The sequence below is a fragment of the Marmota monax genome, unplaced genomic scaffold (genome assembly GCF_021218885.2).
Source record: "Marmota monax isolate L192 unplaced genomic scaffold, Marmota_monax_Labrador192_F-V1.1 WCK01_AAM20220418_F8-fsc00281, whole genome shotgun sequence".
Lineage (NCBI taxonomy): Eukaryota > Metazoa > Chordata > Mammalia > Rodentia > Sciuridae > Marmota > Marmota monax.
In genome coordinates this window covers 685,430-703,208 of record NW_026693208.1, presented here as the reverse complement: position 1 = coordinate 703,208, position 17,779 = coordinate 685,430, and the positions used below count along the sequence as shown (strand labels likewise).

Here is a 17,779-nt window from a genome sequence, read left to right as displayed (position 1 = left end):
TGATTCAGTAGCTAGTATTTTTAAGTAATATATTATTGAGAAATATTCAAGTAAAAGAGATTACTGATCAGATAGAGCTGACAAAACATAAAAAGGGGTGGGGGATTCTTAGCCACCACAAGAGAAAAAATACAGAAGAAACAAGGAGAAAGAAGGAAGGAGGAGGAGAAAGGGAAGCCAAGGGGACTCATGAGGCAAAATAGTAATATTTTACAGTATATCTAATTTTTTAATATTTAAGTGCTTTTTCCATCATATTGCCTCTGAATTGCAGAGCTGACAGAAAATATCTGCATTTTATGTATGTCACTGTCAGTCATAAAACATTTTCTATATAATCTAAAATTCTTCCTCTTTCCCTCCCCCTCTTCATTGAATCTCTATTGTAAAAGTTATTTGATGGTTTGTATCTCCTTATAAAGTGACTTAAAGTAATCAAGAAGCTCAAAATATAATCACTTGTTGAAAAAAACAAAAAGAATAAAAATCTAACAAAAACCACAAAGCATTTAATGGAAGCAATCCATGTTTACCATTAAAGTCATTGTTCAACATCATTCTAAGATTTTTTAAAGATGACTGTACACTTGCTAAGAAAAAGTATGGGGGTGAGTGAGTGGGTATTCAACTGAACTAAAAATCAATCCATATTCCTTACAAAGGATCCTTAAAAAGGTGTCTGGTTATAACAGCAATTTTACAAAAACTCATAACATACTATAAGCAAACCTTACAAAGCTGCTTACCACAAGTTCAGTATGAATGCTAATGTGGGTTTTATAGATGCCAAATAAATCATATACAACCTTACCTCCTACAGACTAAGACTGAAGACCACAACATTTCTATCCACCAGGTTGGCAAAGCCAGTATATGCAAGCATTCTCCGGGATCTTATGTTATACTAGCACTATCACTTTCTCGTTCTCTAGTGTGTAAATAGTCAAAACTTAAGCTACTCCTCCTCTAAGAAAAGGAACTCTTTCTACCCATAAGGGACTAAAAACTCCTAAAAACAATCTATCAGGAGCTCTTTTAAAATGTTTTATGCCATGTATCCTTCTAGTTGCCCAGTAATACCTAGAGGGATAAGTGACACAAAGAATTTAGGTTCCTGCTTGGACCTTTTCAGTTTCCTCAAAATTGTCCACTTTGCACCTCATTCTTAACATCTAACACTTTATATAGAAAACCTCAAAAATCAGATGTTATCATTCCTCCTGCCACTAAGCCTACTAATTTTGATGTAGTTCCCTTAATGCAAAACTCCTTCCTTCCACCTTCTAGGTAAATTCTGTTCTAACAGTAAGTTACATTCTTCTGAGTTTCTACCTTCAGCTGTTCCTCTTCTATTTTTCTTGCCATTGACACTTAAAAGTGATCAAAACTTTTCCTTAAAAAAACAGAGTAAAAACATTCTTGAATATACATTAACCTCAACTGGTGCACTCTTATACTTACTCTCTCTACTGCTTAACAACTAACCATCCGTTCTTCTTCAATTTACCTTAATCCACATTCACCTCACTATACCTCTCCCACATGGGTCCCTTAATAATTTACTTGTTCCTATATCTAGGATTTCTTTTCTTATCTTTATTGATCTCTCAAATGGCACTATGCACAGTCTCCCTAAAAAACTCTAATTCCTTAGCTATCACACATTTATTGGTGGCTTCTTGGAGCTCTCTATCTCCATGACTTCCTGGTCCCCTATCAGTTACTCTCCCTCGGTCCATACCTTATATAATACTATATAGGATTCTATTCCAGGCTCTTTTTTCACTCTGTAAGTTAACCCTAGGTAATCTCATCTAATTCTAGGATTTCTTATAACAACTAAAATACTGTCAGGTTCCAATTTTGGACAAAGTTTCTTTAAGGATTCAGACCCATATATCTTTACTTGGATGTCTTCATATTCCTACAGGATTCAAACTCAACATCTACAAAAGTGAATTCATCATTTTCTCCCAAAACTAACCACTATCTCGGCAAATTACACCTCCATATATCCAACTTATTGAGCCAAAAGCTGGTGGCCTTTGACTTCTCTTATGGGTCATCCTCTCCATATCTCATTATCACTAGATCCTATTTTTATACCACATGAAAGCTCCTGCACATGTCTCTCCATTCCCACAGCATTCTTCTACCTTAAGCAAATACTATTTCTACCTAAATTACCAAAACATTCTCAACTGGTCCTACCATCCAAGTATCACTCTTCTCCAATCTATCTTAGAAACAATGAATGTTTCATTCCATTCTAATACTTCTCTGTGAATTAACATTTTCTATAATGACTTCTTAAGCCCAGTAATTTCTCCACTATCAACATATACCACATTCAACTATATATTTTATTATCCCTCTGAATTGAAAGTCTTCCAGGACACTGAAAATGCAATGCATTTTCTTCACTCTACTCCAAATTTGCTTAAAATTTCCTACTTATTTGAAGAACTCAATCTGTGACTTCTAAGGGTGGGGAAATACGCTTTCAATTCCTGCCAAGCAAGTAATAATCCCCCTCCAGTAGTTACATATTTCACTTAATAATAAAAGCTAAAGTCTTTTAAAATGGCTACAAATCATTCCATGATTTGGCATCCCAAAGTCCCTTCCATCACCTCTCTGACTTCATCTCCTGTTTAATAACTTTCAGTAACAAGGTAATGGATAACAACTTAAAGTATAAGTTGACTATTAAGAGATGAGCACAGTGGCATACACATATCATCCCAGCTTCTCAGGAGGCAGAGACAGAAGGATCTCAAGTTCAAAGCCAGCCTGAACAACATAATGAGACCCTGACTCAAAAAAAAAAAAAAAAAAAATGCTTATTAGACATCTAAATGGAGATTTTGAAATATGACTATTATGAGGAGAGGACTTTTATAAAAGAATGAAAACAAGTAGATATAGTGAATGGCTTTATAGAATAAAAGGAATAATTAAAGTAAAGTCCTATTTAGCAAGTTGGTAGAATTTGAACATTGACAAGGTATTATAGAAAGACTAAGTATATTTGACAAAATAAAACCACATTTCATTACAAACACTGAAATAAACTGGTCTCAGTGGTACATGACTGTAATCCCAGTGAATAAAAAGACTGAATAGGGCGGATCCTGCTGGGAATAGGGCGGATCCTGCTGCCTCAGGCGCCTGCTACTTTGGAGTTCCTGCTACTTTTTGAGTTCTCACAGGGTTCCAGGGGAATTGGCGTGCGGAGCCAGGTGGAGGGAGTGTGTGTTCCAGGGAAGTGTGTGTAGAGTGCCGGTGAGAGTTCTGGAATAAAGAGTTGCTGTTTGAACCTACAAGGCTTTGTGGCGGCTCAGTTATTTGTGCCCAGCTAGACTGCAGCATTTAAGTACTGTTTTCAAAGATAATAATACACGAATGGCCAGCAGGCATGTAAAAACATACTTGATACCACTAATCATTACAGAAATGCAAAAAAAATCACAATTAAGTATCATTTTACACCAATATACTAGAATGGGTAATACAGAAGGAAAAAAAAGTATTGGCAGGCAAAGAGAACCTTATGTACTATTAGTGGGTCTACATACATGATACAACTTGTATGAATAACAACATGGTGTTCCACAAACTACCAAATAATCCAATAATCCCACTTTTAGGTATATTCCACTTGAAAGCAGGGTCTCAAAGGGCTTCTGCACACCCATGTTCATGTCAGCATTATTCATAACTGCCAAGAGGAGGAAGCAACTCAAATACCATTGAAAGATAAGTGAATATATTTAAATGTAACACAGATATACAACAGAATATTGTTCAACCTTTTAAAAACAGGAAATCTTGTCAAATACTACGACATGGATTATCTGGAAAATATTAGACTAAATGAAATAAAAAGACAAAAACTGTATTATTTCCTTGTATGACAAATCTGAAGTAATCAATTTCATAGAAACAGATGATTAATAGAGTCCAGGACAAGGGAAAATGATGAGTTACCTTTCCTTGATGTATAAATTTGCAGTTTTGTAAAATGAAAATTTCTAAATCTGTTGCAAACAATGTGAATATACCTAACATTGCTAGAACTGACACTTAAAAACTGTTAAGATGACAAATTTTTATTGTTTATCACGATTAGAAATGGTTTGGGGGACTGATTGCACAGAGGATAATAAGAGAAATAAAGAAAAGAACAATTAGAAGAGGGAAAAAACAGGATTTTAGAAAATAACCTCTAAGCTTAAATAGCTGGAGTGAGCGCTATTGATTAGATTTCTAATGTTTCCTGGGATATTTCTCAGATGAAAAAAAAAATCTGCAAATTAATCAAAATAAAGCGACAATTTTTAGATCTGCCCCACAAAGTCCCTGTGACTATTTAGGGTAAATTAAATCATTTTATCCTATTATCTAAGTTTATTTAGTTCCTATTAGTCTTATCCACCAGAAATGTAGACCTTAAACCTCTGGATCACAGAGAGATTTGTCCCTTCACAAAACCAGCATAGAACTTAGATTACAAAAGGCTTAAGAAATATTCACGTGATTAAAATGTCCTCCACTTCTTTCTTAGGTTATATGTGCTATTCTAAAAAACACAGTATTTAAAACTATTCAAACTAATTTACATGTTAACTTTATTACTTATTCATTATTACTACAATTAACTCCTTTCCTGAAAAGCAGGTATTATTTATAATTAAATGGCAATTTTTTCTCAAGATCTCATTCATTATTCCTCTTTTTTGGGGGGGCGGGGGTACCGGGAATTGAACCAAGGGGTTAACCCCTGGAGCACATCTCCAGCTCTTTTTTGTATTTTATTTAGAGGCACAGTGTCACTGAGTTGCTTAGAGCCTCACTAAGTTACTGAGGCTGGCTTTGAACTCGCAGTCATCCTGCCTCAGCCTCACAGGCCACTGGGATTACAGGCATGTGCCACCATGCCCATTATTCCTAACTCATATTATTATACTATCTATTATTTGCTGTCTATTTCCTAGAACAAATCAACAGTATTTTATGAACATTTTTTCTTTGTCATTTTCTAAAATGCTAAGAGGTCTCTTCTAAATCTTTTAGAAAATGAATCGTTTTAGTCAACTTTTCCACTGCTGTGACTAAAAGACTTGACAAGAAAAATTTTAGAGGAGAAGTTTATGTGGGAGCTTACAGTTTCAGAGGTCTCAGTCCATAGAAAACCAGCTCCATTACTTGGGACTTGAGGTAAGGCTGAACATCATGGTAGAAGACTGTAGTGGAGGGAAGGAGCTCAAGATATCACACTAGGAAACAGAGAGTGACTCTACTTACCAGATATAAAATATGTACCCCAAAGGCACACTCCTGTGCCCATATTCTCTAGCCACACCCTACCTGCCTTCAGTTATCAGTTAATCCCCATCAGGAATTAATTCACTGACTGGAATAAGACTCTCATAATCTTATCATTTCACCTCTGAAATGTCCTTGTGTTGTCTCATGTATGATCTTTTAAGGAACATAATATCTAATCAATAACATGAATTCATGTTGGTTTTTCTGTACACATCAAATAACAAAAAAATTAAAATATTGCCTTTTAAACATTTATCCTTTCAAGCCTAATATATGACAGCTTTTATGCCAAAAAGTAAACAGACATAGGCAATATAATTGTGACTTGCAAAGTATTGATAACTAAAACTCATAAGAAAAACTAAATTCCTTTAAAAGTAAAGCAAACTCAATTACTCATTTCACACATCTATAGAGAAATCAGAACATAATATATGCTATTAAATTGTTTATCTAACAGAGAGATAGAGAGGTAGAAGTCTGTGTGTAGGAATTCCCCAGCTTAGTCCACTAAGATGGCCTCAAAGTAACATCACTCCAAGTAAAAATGAGCACACCACCTCCTAGATCTTGTCCTGGATCTTCCTCTCTAAAAGAAACCAAGGTTGCCTTGATAAGTCATTGATTCAAGGATTGGGGAAGTAAAGTTCAAACTTAGTATGGAAGATCCCGTATTGCAAAGTAAGGACATCTTCAAAAAATAATTGAGAAATGTCAAAAGGACATAGCAATGCAAACTAAAATGACTAAAATAACAACAACAACAAAAAAGAGCAGATCCATCATTGCCTAGGGACAAGGACAGAAAAAGACAGACTGCAAAGAAGCAGGGGGATATTTTGGAGGTGACAGAATGTTCTGTATATTTATTATTGTGGGGTGGTGCTTTCTATGCATGCACACATCTCACATCTGTCAAACTTATCAACCTGTATATTTTAAAGGGACAAACATATTGTATGTAAATTATACCTCCAAGAAAGTTAAAAGGTCACAATGGCCATATATGAGGGATGTCAAAATAAATATTGCTGGCTAGGCACAGTGGCATATACCTATCTATAATTCCAGCAACTTTGGAGACTAAGACAGGAGAGTAACAAATTCAAGGCCAGCCTTAGGAACTAAGCAACTTAGTGAGACCCTGTCTCAAAATAAAAAACTTTAAAGGGGGCCTGGGGATATAATGGTCAGTGGTACAATCCCCTACATAAAAAATAAATACTTGTTATAGATTGATGGTGAGTGAATAAATGGAACTCACTAAATAGTCCATAGTGATAAATAAACAAGTAAGCTGAAGACAAAAGTAACTCTAAAGAATAAAATCAAAGGGATGACAGAGTCATAAAATGACCCGTTTGCAACCATGAGAACAATAACTGATTCAGGCAAAATTTATTTATAATGCTGTAACTTTGGATAAAAGTCTGATAGGAAACTGTTGTATAGATTCAAAGTTCCTACAAAAACACTTAAATATATGGAGAAAAACAGTAAACTTATTTATACTGGCAGCACTGTTTTAACTAAACTCACAATTAAATTTTAATAAAATTTAACACCACCAATTATAAAAGTCAGACATCACTGTCTTCCAATATAATGTCAAAAGACATTACTCTGTAGTTCTGCCAATAAAATACTATCTAAATCTAATGATGCATTAGAAGAAAATCCCAAGTAGGAGTCATTCTACAAAATAAATTGCCTTAACTCTAAAATCTGTCAAGAAAAACAGAAAAAAAGCTAAGAAATTAGTCTACTTAAAGAAACATGAAAAATAAACTGTGTGGTTCTGTTAACAATCAGGGAAAAAAAAATCAATAAAACCATGCTGAAATACTGGCTCAGTGGTACACATCTGTAATACCAACTATTCTGGTGGCTGAGGGAAGAGGTTTACAAGTTTGAGGTCAGGCTTGGCAACCTGTCTCAAAATAAAATAAAAAGAACTGGGGGTATAGTACAGAGCTAGAGCACTTGCCTAGCATGTGAATATGGAAAACAATGAAAGTAAAATTTTTGTAATTTCCAAATTACCTCAAGTATTACACAGGCCATTTCCAAACTCAGCAGTTCAAAAGTTTACATAAATAAATCTTAAGTAGAAAGAACAGATAACATAAATAGCATTTTTTTATTAGTATAACAAAGGCATGAAGTAGAGATCAGAGATGAAATTAAATATTAAAATTATTTGACGTAGGCTATTTAGTTCACCTTTATCCTCATTAAAAGCAGTTTACCTACAGCTAACTCAGAGTTCAAAAATAAGTCAGAATACAGATGAAAAATTACAAAATAAATAATTCATTCAATTTTTTTAAAAAAGATCTACCTGAATCCTCTTGAGTTTCATGAGTTTCACCATCATCTGTCACTTCAAATTCTTTCACAAAGTTTGAGGGAAACAGTCCCAACTTGTTGTTCAGGGTTCCACTCCACCAACCTTCTTCTACCTGAAAGAGTCCACAACTTAAAAATGATAAAAATTTCTTTTAAGTAAAAACCTTTTTAGCCTATGAAAACCTAAGCTATGAAACACAAGAACAAAGTTAATTAAACAAAATACGGCCTTTAAGATAAAATGAGGAAAATATATTAAAAAAATAATTTACTTCATAGGTTGTGATTTGTGAAAATATATTAAATCTAAATGGATATATGGAACTAATATTGTCCTTTAAAATATTTACAATGCAAATATGTAATCAATCACAACCTATGAAGTAAATTATTTTTCATGAAAATATCAGATAATCAAGTATTATGTATCAATAGCAATAAGTACATAGGTCTCTTTTAGAATGTCATTCTTTTAAAAATTACTGGGCCTTGGTGTATAATTATGACATACATTATTTAAGATATTTAGAAAAATTTTAACTTAGAAAAAGTTTGATTACTAACAAAAAAAATTACTAACCCTATACTTGAACAATGATTCTTAACCATAAAGTATGATAATCACTTACTTTTAAATATTCATAATCACTCTACTAAACACCCCCTCCAAACTGAAATCTTTATAAATCAAATTTTTTAGAAAAATATTTATACTCACTAGTTAACAAGGTTACTCAATTTCCACAAAACCATTTAATAAAATATTTCATATACATTATTGTTGTTGTTGTTGTTGTTGTTTGGAGACAGGGTCTCATTAAGTTACTGAGGCTGGCTTTGAACCTGTGATTCTCCTGCCTCAACCCCCCAAGTTGCTAGGATTATAGGCATGTACCACCATGCCAGGTTCATAACTATTTTAAATGTATAGGTTCTGCTAAGGGTGCTAACATATGTTATACTTACCTCTTCATTAATATCAATAATATCTCCCACTTTCAGCTCCAGTTCATCCTCATTTTGTGGAATGTACTCAAAAAGAACTTTACACTGCCTTTTCTTGGTCTCTACAGGAAGTAACAATAAAAAATTAGTTTAAGAAAGATCAGTTCTAAAAACAGTATCTTTGTTTACATGTTTATCATCAGAGGACCTATAAGGATGAATTAGACAGAACATATGAGCATTCTAAGAAGCTAACCAAAAACAGCCCTAGTTGACATTTTTAACTCTGCCCCCACGACATAATGTATTCATTCCCAAATAGATTCAACTATATATAAGGTACAAAGTTTCCATCAATGGTGTTAATTTATATTATCTGATCCCACTAATTACACAAAAGCAAAACATCCATTATCTAATTTTAAGACAACAAAAACAAACAATGACATTTTGACCCAAAAATTTTATCATAAGTCCTCCAGGCCAGTGATTTTCAAACTACTTCCTGATTAAAGCCTAAGAATATTTCAAATATGCTACTCTGAAGAGTGTCTTCAGTAAAAAGAGGCAAAATGTACAAACCTAGAATGTTTTAGCTTATCTATATCTCTTATTTTCTGACAAATAAAAATTAAACACATAAGTGAAGATAAAAATAATTCTACAAGTTTCACTTATTCAAAACACGATCATTTATAATGTTCCAGACTTATATGCTCGACATCTTTCAAGCTCCAAGAATTGAAAACTCAAGACTCATTCTCATCTTTAAAGGTGAATCATGGGGCTGGGGTTTGGCTAAGTGGTATAGTGGTTGCCTAGCATACAGGAGGCACTGGGTTCGATCCTCAGCACCACATAAATGTAAAATAAAGATTTTGTATCCACTTAAAACTTAAGAATAAATTTTTTTTAAAGGTGAATCATTAAGCAGGTATGGGTTGACAACCAGGTGTAACTGATTAAGTGATTATTCTTGCTATCCAAAATATGTTCCTCAGATCAGCAACAGTTATTACCTACTCCAGAGCTGTATGTTATGGACTGAATTGTGTCTCCCTTAAAATTTATATATTGATGTCCTAGCTCCCAACGTGCATTTGGTGACAGGGTCTTTTGAGAGGTAATTAAGGTTAAGATAAGCCATACAGATGGAGCCCTAGTTGGGAAGGACTGGTATCAGAAAGGACTTGTATTCTTTTAAAAGAAGAACAGACATCAGCCCACCACTGTCCTCCTTCCCACCCCTCAGCAGAAAGGGGCTCATGTGAAAAAACAGTAAGAAGGTGACCTTTACACACCAGGTGGAGAGACAATCACCAAAAACCAACCCCAGGGATACCCTGATCTTAGACTTCCAAATCTTCAAAAATGTTACAAAATTTCTACTATTTAAGTCAGCTAGTTTGTGGTATTTTGTTATGGCAACCCTAGAAGAATAAATTCAAATAAGTACTTTAACTGAGTCACTTAGTCTTCCACTCAGTGATCCAGTTATCCTGACTATTTCAACATAGATCTGAAATGTCCTCCCTAAAAGCTCATGTAATGAAGGTAATGCAGCAATGTCCAGAGTTGAGGCTTTAAAGGAAATGATTAGATCATGATGCTCTAATCTCATTACTGGGCTAATCCATTTAATAGATTCATTTAGTGGATTAATCCATTTAATGGGTAATAATATCAATGGTGCATGATTGGAGGAATTAGATCACTAAAAGCATGTCCTTGGCACTTTATTTTGTTCCATGTTCCTTTCTTTTTCTCTTTGAAGGATGCCATAAACTGAGCAGCTTTCCTCTATCATGCCTTGATGCTATGCCTCATCTCAGGCCCAGAGCTCTGAACCCAGGAGCCAAAAGAAATCTTTACTCCTCTAAGTTGTTCTTGTTTGGTCTTTTGGTCACAGAAACAAGAAAGCTGACCAACATGCTCATCCTTAATTTCTGGAAAATGGCATATCATATTCCTTCTAATATTTAAATACTTCTCTTGCCAAGAACCAATTACTTTCATCCATAAACCTCACTCTGTCTTCATCTTCAGTTCTCAGCTATGAAACACTAACCTCCACCCATCTTTATGAATTATGTACTCTTCTTTGCACTTCTGTAGTTTCATGTACTTTATCCTATTGGATTCTGCAATCTACCTGTGATTAAAAATTCACCTTTTTTCTTTTCAGGCTATCACACTGACTTATTTCTTTTGAGTATCCTCCTCTACTCTAGAGGCTAAACAAGAGTAATGGGCATTGTTAGTAATGGACATCTCCTAACAATGTAACTATCACAAAATACCTGAGAACAATGAAATAAAGGGTAGAAATTTTTTCTCACAATTCTAGAGGCTGAGAAGTCCAAAATCAAAGTGCCAGAAAGTTTCATGTCTGATGAGGGCCCTCTTGTTACACAATCCTCAACTTTGCAAAAAATGGAAAGGCAATAAAAGGACCAAAACTACTTCCCTCTGGACCTTTTATAAAGCATTAATTAATTCATGAAGACAGACCCCTTATGAATTAATCATTTTCCAAAAGGCCCACCTCTTAAAACCACAATAGAAATTAAGTTTCAACCTGAATTTTGGAGGGGACTATCATTCAACCCAGAGTAGTATCCAATAAATCTTTTTGAATGAATTAATCAACAAGCACCTAACCATATGGTATCAGTGCCAATTAATAATATTCCAAGTGTTAGGGGCTGGGGTTGTGGCTCAGCAGTAGAGCGCTCGCCTCGCACGTGCAGGGTAGTGGGTTCGATCCTCAGCACCACATAAAAATAAGTAAGTGAAATAAAGGTATTGTGTCCAACTACAACTAAAAATAAATAAATAAATATTTTTTAAAATAATAATAATATTCCAAGTGACTACATTCCATCAGCAATCTACCACCCACAATTCTGACAATATTTATCTTAACAATTTAAATATACACTTAAAGACCTCAACAATTGGTGATGTACTTGCAGATCATAAAATATTTAGTGCATACAACAAATATTCCTGGGCTGGGGATGTGGCTCAAGCGGTAACGTGCTCGCCTGGCATGTGCGGGGCGCTGGGTTCGATCCTCAGCACCACATAAAAATAAAATAAAGATGTTACATCCACCAAAAATTGAAAAATAAATATTAAAAAATTCTCTCTCTCTCTCTTAAAAAAAAAAAAAAAAAAATTCCAAAAACTAAAGGAATGAACAGGTCTGACCTGGAGAAAATATGGAAGAGTCTAAAGCAGAGAAATCACAAGTTGGAAACTAGCCTGGGCAAATTAGTGAGACCCAGTCTCAAAAAAAGAAGCGAGGTGGGAGGGGTAGGAGTGGCTGGGATGTATATCAAATGATAGAGCGCTTGTCCAGCAAGCACAAGGCACTGGATTCAATTCACAGTACTACAAACATAGAGAGTGAGAGGGGTGGGGCTGTGACCCTACAACAGAATATCATTGGTTTGAAAATCAGAAGATTAGGTTGACATAATATTCTTAATTCACCTACATTCTTTAGAATGTTTCCTAAGCCATTTAAAGACAGAAAGAGAGAGAGGGTACGAGAACAAGAGAGATGAAATGGATAACCATTAGAGTTATTTCATTCTCTTACATTCTATAGATCTATGAAATTATTTATCAAAAAGGAAAAAAAAAAGTCTAACCAAACCCCCACCTCAAAAGAAACATATTACATACAATCAACCATATGTAAAACAGACATGACAATCAAGTAGAATGAATTGAGTCTCTAAATAGTTAAAACTCCATAAGTTTTCCCTTCTTCCTAAAAAAATTAATAATTTACATCTGATTTATTATTCTATGTGTTATAAGAAACAAAAACTAAAGAAAGTAAACAATGACAACAATTTTGTAACTGACCTAGACTTCATAGCAGAATTTTTTAAAGGTCACCTTTCATTCAGTCAGGTAATTTTTTAAGCAATAATTTGAAGAAAATTGTTTTATGCATACTTCAGGGAGCTTCCCATCTCTAAATAGTTTTGCAAGTTCTAGCAGCGAGCAGACAAAAATGTATTCATTAATGGATTTTTGTTGTTTTGAGATAGTAGGGATTGAACCTAGCAGTGGTCTACCATTAAGCTATATTCATGCTCAGCCTTTCCTTATTTTGAGATATGGTCTTGCTAAATTACCCAAGCTGGCCTGGAAATTGTGATTCTCCTGCCTCGGACTCCCAACTAGGTAGCATATCAGGTATGAGCTTAGCATCCAGGATTAAAGGATTCAATTTATTTAGCATTTCTTAGACAAGGGGAGATTATCTATATTATTGTAAAGAAAAATTGATTTTCCTAAGGCTTCTCTTAAAAGAAGAAAATCTATTTTTTCTGATAATTTTAGACCTTTTTAAGATATATGGTTTGCTTCTTTTTCTTATGCCTCATTATCTCTTAAAACTGGACTTAAGGTAATTAGAGTATTTTGAGTGAGTCCCAACCCCAGGAGTGTCAATTAACTTGGAACCTAGTCATATTTTAAACAAGACCTATATTTTTTTCCTTCCATACTAGGTATGAGTTTTAGATTAGCTTGTAGAATAATTTGCAAAGGAATTTTTCATTTTTCAAAGGAAACATGTCACAATGAATAGTAAACACCTACATAGCTCCTATTATTACTATTAAATGTGAGCGGTTTCAAGTTTTTTTCACATAATTTCATATTTGCATTATGGGTTCACTCTTGAGTTGCCAGCATACTGAATTCAACCATTAATTTAATTGGCAAAATAATTAAAGGAATTTTTGAGATTTTTTCACATTATAAATTGCACAGTGTCTACCCATATATATTGCTCAATTATTAATTTTAAAATGGATCAGAACCTGTGCTAAACACAAAAGAGGAAAAAAACAAATACAAAAGCAAATTGTCAATAAAGATGAATTAACTTAAGTCAAATTTTTAAAATAACCATTTTCTTATCATAAAAACATCCATACAGCTTTTCAGAGCTACAAAGAAATTAATGGTAAAAGAATTATAAGTAAAGCTATTAATATTAACTAAAATGAGGTTAAAGGAGGTACAGCAAAGGTAGAAACATTTCATGTCCTTATAGTAAGTATCAGCACTATTTAAAGTCTTTCACAAACATCTCCCATACAACAACACATAAAAACTTCTCATTACTTAACCAATGAGAAAACAAAACTCAGAAGTTAAATAATCTGTCAAACACCATAGGGCTAAAATGAGGCAAAACTGAAATATTCACTTCTGACATCCCCACTTCTAAACCATTTCTATTTCTACTACAGCATGTAGCATACAATGGATCACTGCATGTTACATGTTAAATTCTAATCTAAAATTCTAATAGTTCTTTAAAGCATAAAACAATAATTACAAACATTTACCAAGCACTTATAATAATTACTTAACATGTTAATATTAAAATTCTATGAGATAATTATTACGATCATCCCTATGTTATAGTAACTTGAAGTTTGCCCCAACAGACTTTAAGTTCTGAATCATGATCCATACCCACCTTATTTGGCAGATTTAACTGCCTAGAACAACACTACTTCTCATGGTAATATACCCACAGATATTTAGGCATTCATACTATGTACTGAATAGTACATAGTAATCAAAAAGTTTCAGAATACACTTTTTAAAATTCTTATAACACTTTTTTAAAAAGTTTTGTCATTTTTGAAAAACAAAACCAAATGTGTGTGGGTTTGGGGTTGTAGCTCAGTGTTAAGAGCGCTTGCCTAGTACATGTGAGGCACTGGGTTTAATTCTCAGCACCACATGTATAAAAATAAATTTTAAAAAGGTTCATCGATAACTAAAAATAAATAAATAAAAACCAAGTGTGTGAAACTTCACTCTGAAGGATGTTTACTTTCCTTATTCTTTCTCTATAAAAACAAAAAATCCTTAATTTTCAAACAGATGGCATCAATAATGGTTATGTATTTCAGGCCTAAATATTAATAATTCTAAAACATATCTAAATATTAATAACTCAAATAAAAGTCTTCAACTATGAAACTACATCTCACTGAAGAAAACTGTTTTTAATCTTTCCATCAAATGCTAAAATGAAAAGCATATCCCATAATGAAGGTAAGACTGAATGCTAAAACTTCATAGACAGGAGCAAAAGGACTTCTGACTCACTTTTTGGTTCAATTTGGCCCTCAAAGATATACCTTCAGGTTTTATTCCAGCATTTAAACTCACTTAATCAGTCAAAGCTTTTTAATGGATTTCCTTCTCCAGTGAGCAAAGAAAATTATCAAACATTAGGAAACAGTGATTCAGCCACTTATCATATGGCTGAATCCTTAAGAATTCTCTTCTTTTTTTTTAAAGACATGTTTGACATGTTTATTTATTTGTTTTTTTAAATTTTTTTTTTTTTAGGTTTAAGTGGGCACATTATCTTTATTTTACATTTATGTGGGGCTGAGGATCGAACCCAGTGCCTCATGCATGCTAGCCGAGCACTCTACCACTGAGCCACAACCCCAGCCCCAAGAATTCGCTTCTTTAGGAATAAAAATTTTAAAATACTTAGACCATAAAAGTTTAAAGCCGCTCAAGAGGGGCTGAGGATGTGGCTCAAGCGGTAGCGCGCTCACCTGGCATGTGTGCGGCCGGGGTTCGATCCTCAGCACCACATATAAAGACGTTGTGTCCGCCGAAGACTAAAAAATAAACATTAAAATTCTTTCTCTCTCTCTCTTTAAAAAAATAAATAAATAAATAAAGCCGCTCAAGAAGATACTACCTATTTTACTTAATTTAGACACTTAGAATCTTAGAAAATCTTTATTGTCATTATCAGCATCCAAAAGAAAAACTTTGCCAGCTATGGTTGCAGCACACATGTAATCGCAGAGACTCAGAGGGTGAAGCAGGAGGATCACAAGTTCAAAGTCAGACTTGGTAATGAGACTCTTAGCAACATAGCATCTCAGCAACTTAGGAAGACCCTGTCTCAAAATAAACAATTAAAAAAAGACTAGGGATGTAGCTCAGTGGTAAAGTACACGTGGGTTCCATCTTCAATACCAAGAAAAAAAAGGGGGGGGGGGACAAAAATCCATGATAATAAGTTAGAAGTTACTCTAGTTGGCTGCAGAAAGTTAAGCCAATTTTTCTGAATTTATCAACGGTTATGAAATATCCTCCACTTTTGATGTAATTAATCAAGAAAGGAATTATTTACATACTCTTCTTGATGTTTTTGGTTTGTGGATGTGGCTGAATTCCTCCGGCTGGAAGTCCATAGGTACTTATTCGTTGCACAAGACTTGCTACATTTCCATGCCTTTCCCGTTTGATGGGCAAATTGTCATCCTTGGAATCTGTGTCTCGTTTAATTTCCTACAAAAGGGGATATCCATAAAAAGGAAATTAAGACACATCTTATTTAATCACAAATGCAAAGTAGCAAAACATATCTATAACGACCACTACATAAATGAAGATATCAATAGTTTTCAACCTTTTGCTCTGCTCAGGTACGATTCAACCTATTAAAAAAAACCTATAAAATAGACTCATTATGAATTGTCTTATCAAAATTAGAGATACCAGTAAAGGAAAGGGAAGCTAAAAAACTCTACCCACCACCACCCTCATCCTAAAACAGAAAGAAATCTTGAAATATACCAACAATAAGACAAACAAAAATTCTAAGTCAGGGATGAGCAATCTTTTTCTATAAAACACCTGTGATTTGCAGGTCATATAATCTCTGGGAATAATTAATTTTGTATGTATTACTACAAATGCTGTAATATACTGAAATAAATGAACACAGAAATATTCCAGTAAAACTAAATGTATGCACATAAATTAATTTTCATATACTCTTTACATTTCATATAATATTCATTTTATTTTTTTCCAATCAATTATAAAATTCTTAACATTCTTATATCATGGGCCTTCAGATGGTACGAAGATTTTTGTCCTGTGGGGTTTACTTTAATGGCTCCTGTTTAAAGTCACAGGTACAACATAGATATGTGAACCGTCATGGAAAGCAATATGAAAATTTACTGGAAGACATGAAAAAAAAGAAAAAAAAAAGAAGTTATGCTATGTTCAGTGACTAAAAACTCAGTATCTTAAAAGACATCAATTCTCCCCTAAAACTGATAAAACTATGCAAAGCAACTCGAATAAATCATCAAATATTTAACAATTTAATAAACTGGCTCTAAATTTAAACACAAAAACAAAAGGCCAATAATAAACAAAATACCTGAAAGAATTAGAGAATCCTTTTTAACCAAAATACAAAACAAAGCTATGATACAATAAATTAGACAGTGTGGTAGAGGCATAAAGCAGACATACTATTACAAATGATGGTAAGACAAATCAGTATTACTTCACGGAGAAGCTGACATCTCTACTGAGACAGAAAGAATAAGTGAGAACAAGGTATAGGGCAGCGGGCAGAGGGCAGAGGAAAGGAAGAGTATCCTAAAAGGAAAGAACAGTGTACAAGCAGCTCAGAGAGCAAAAAAGAACACAGACCCTCCAAGGAATGAAGTTTAGCTGAACCAGGGAAGGGAAGGGAAGGGAAGGGAAGGGAAGGGAAGGGAAGGGAAGGGAAAGGTGGCAAGAGTTCAGGGAGGTACACATGCTATAATAAATTAAGCATGTAAAAGTTAAGAATACTAAAGCCAGCAGAAGACAGATAAAGACTCTCATGGTAGGGAACTGGAACTATAAAAATGATGGAATACTGTCACAGAATTTTAAAAGGAAAAAAAAGATTATTCTATGCAGCATGAAAGAATGAGTTACACGGGGACAACTCTAAAAGCAACTATACCAGGTGATAGCTGAATATGAACCAAATTATGACAGTGACAGAGAAATTTGAAAGATTCATGTTTGGATTTTAAAAGTTCCCCAAAGAGTTCATGTTAGGCAATACATCAAGGTTCAGAAGTGAAAAGTGTGTATTACCAGAGTTGTGTTATAGTTTAGATATTAAGTATCCCCTGAAAAGCTCTTGTGTTAGGCAATGCAGGAATGTTCAGTGATGGATATATTAAGATTATGAGCCTGTAACCTCATCAGTGCATTAATCCATTTGATGGATCAATAATTTGAATGAATTACCAGGTGGTAACTGCAAGCAGGCAGGGCA

General features: G+C 34.0%; 1 protein-coding gene across 9 annotated transcripts in view; it reads right to left on the bottom strand.

The window, feature by feature from the left end:
* The window catches only part of Cd2ap (CD2 associated protein), a 110,129-nt gene that overhangs the window by 40,659 nt on the left and 51,691 nt on the right, over positions 1 to 17,779 (bottom strand). For 7 of the 9 annotated variants that reach the window (XM_058583048.1, XM_058583050.1, XM_058583051.1 and 4 more), the window contains exons 3-6: positions 15,840 to 15,993; positions 15,246 to 15,311; positions 8,647 to 8,747; positions 7,673 to 7,793 (exon numbers count right to left, since the gene is read on the bottom strand). In XM_058583048.1, coding sequence (XP_058439031.1) covers positions 7,673 to 7,793; positions 8,647 to 8,747; positions 15,246 to 15,311; positions 15,840 to 15,993 — 442 coding nt within the window. The remainder of the gene's footprint in view (positions 1 to 7,672; positions 7,794 to 8,646; positions 8,748 to 15,245; positions 15,312 to 15,839; positions 15,994 to 17,779) is intronic. The other 2 variants (XM_046456053.2, XM_046456055.2) reach the window with 1 other exon arrangement.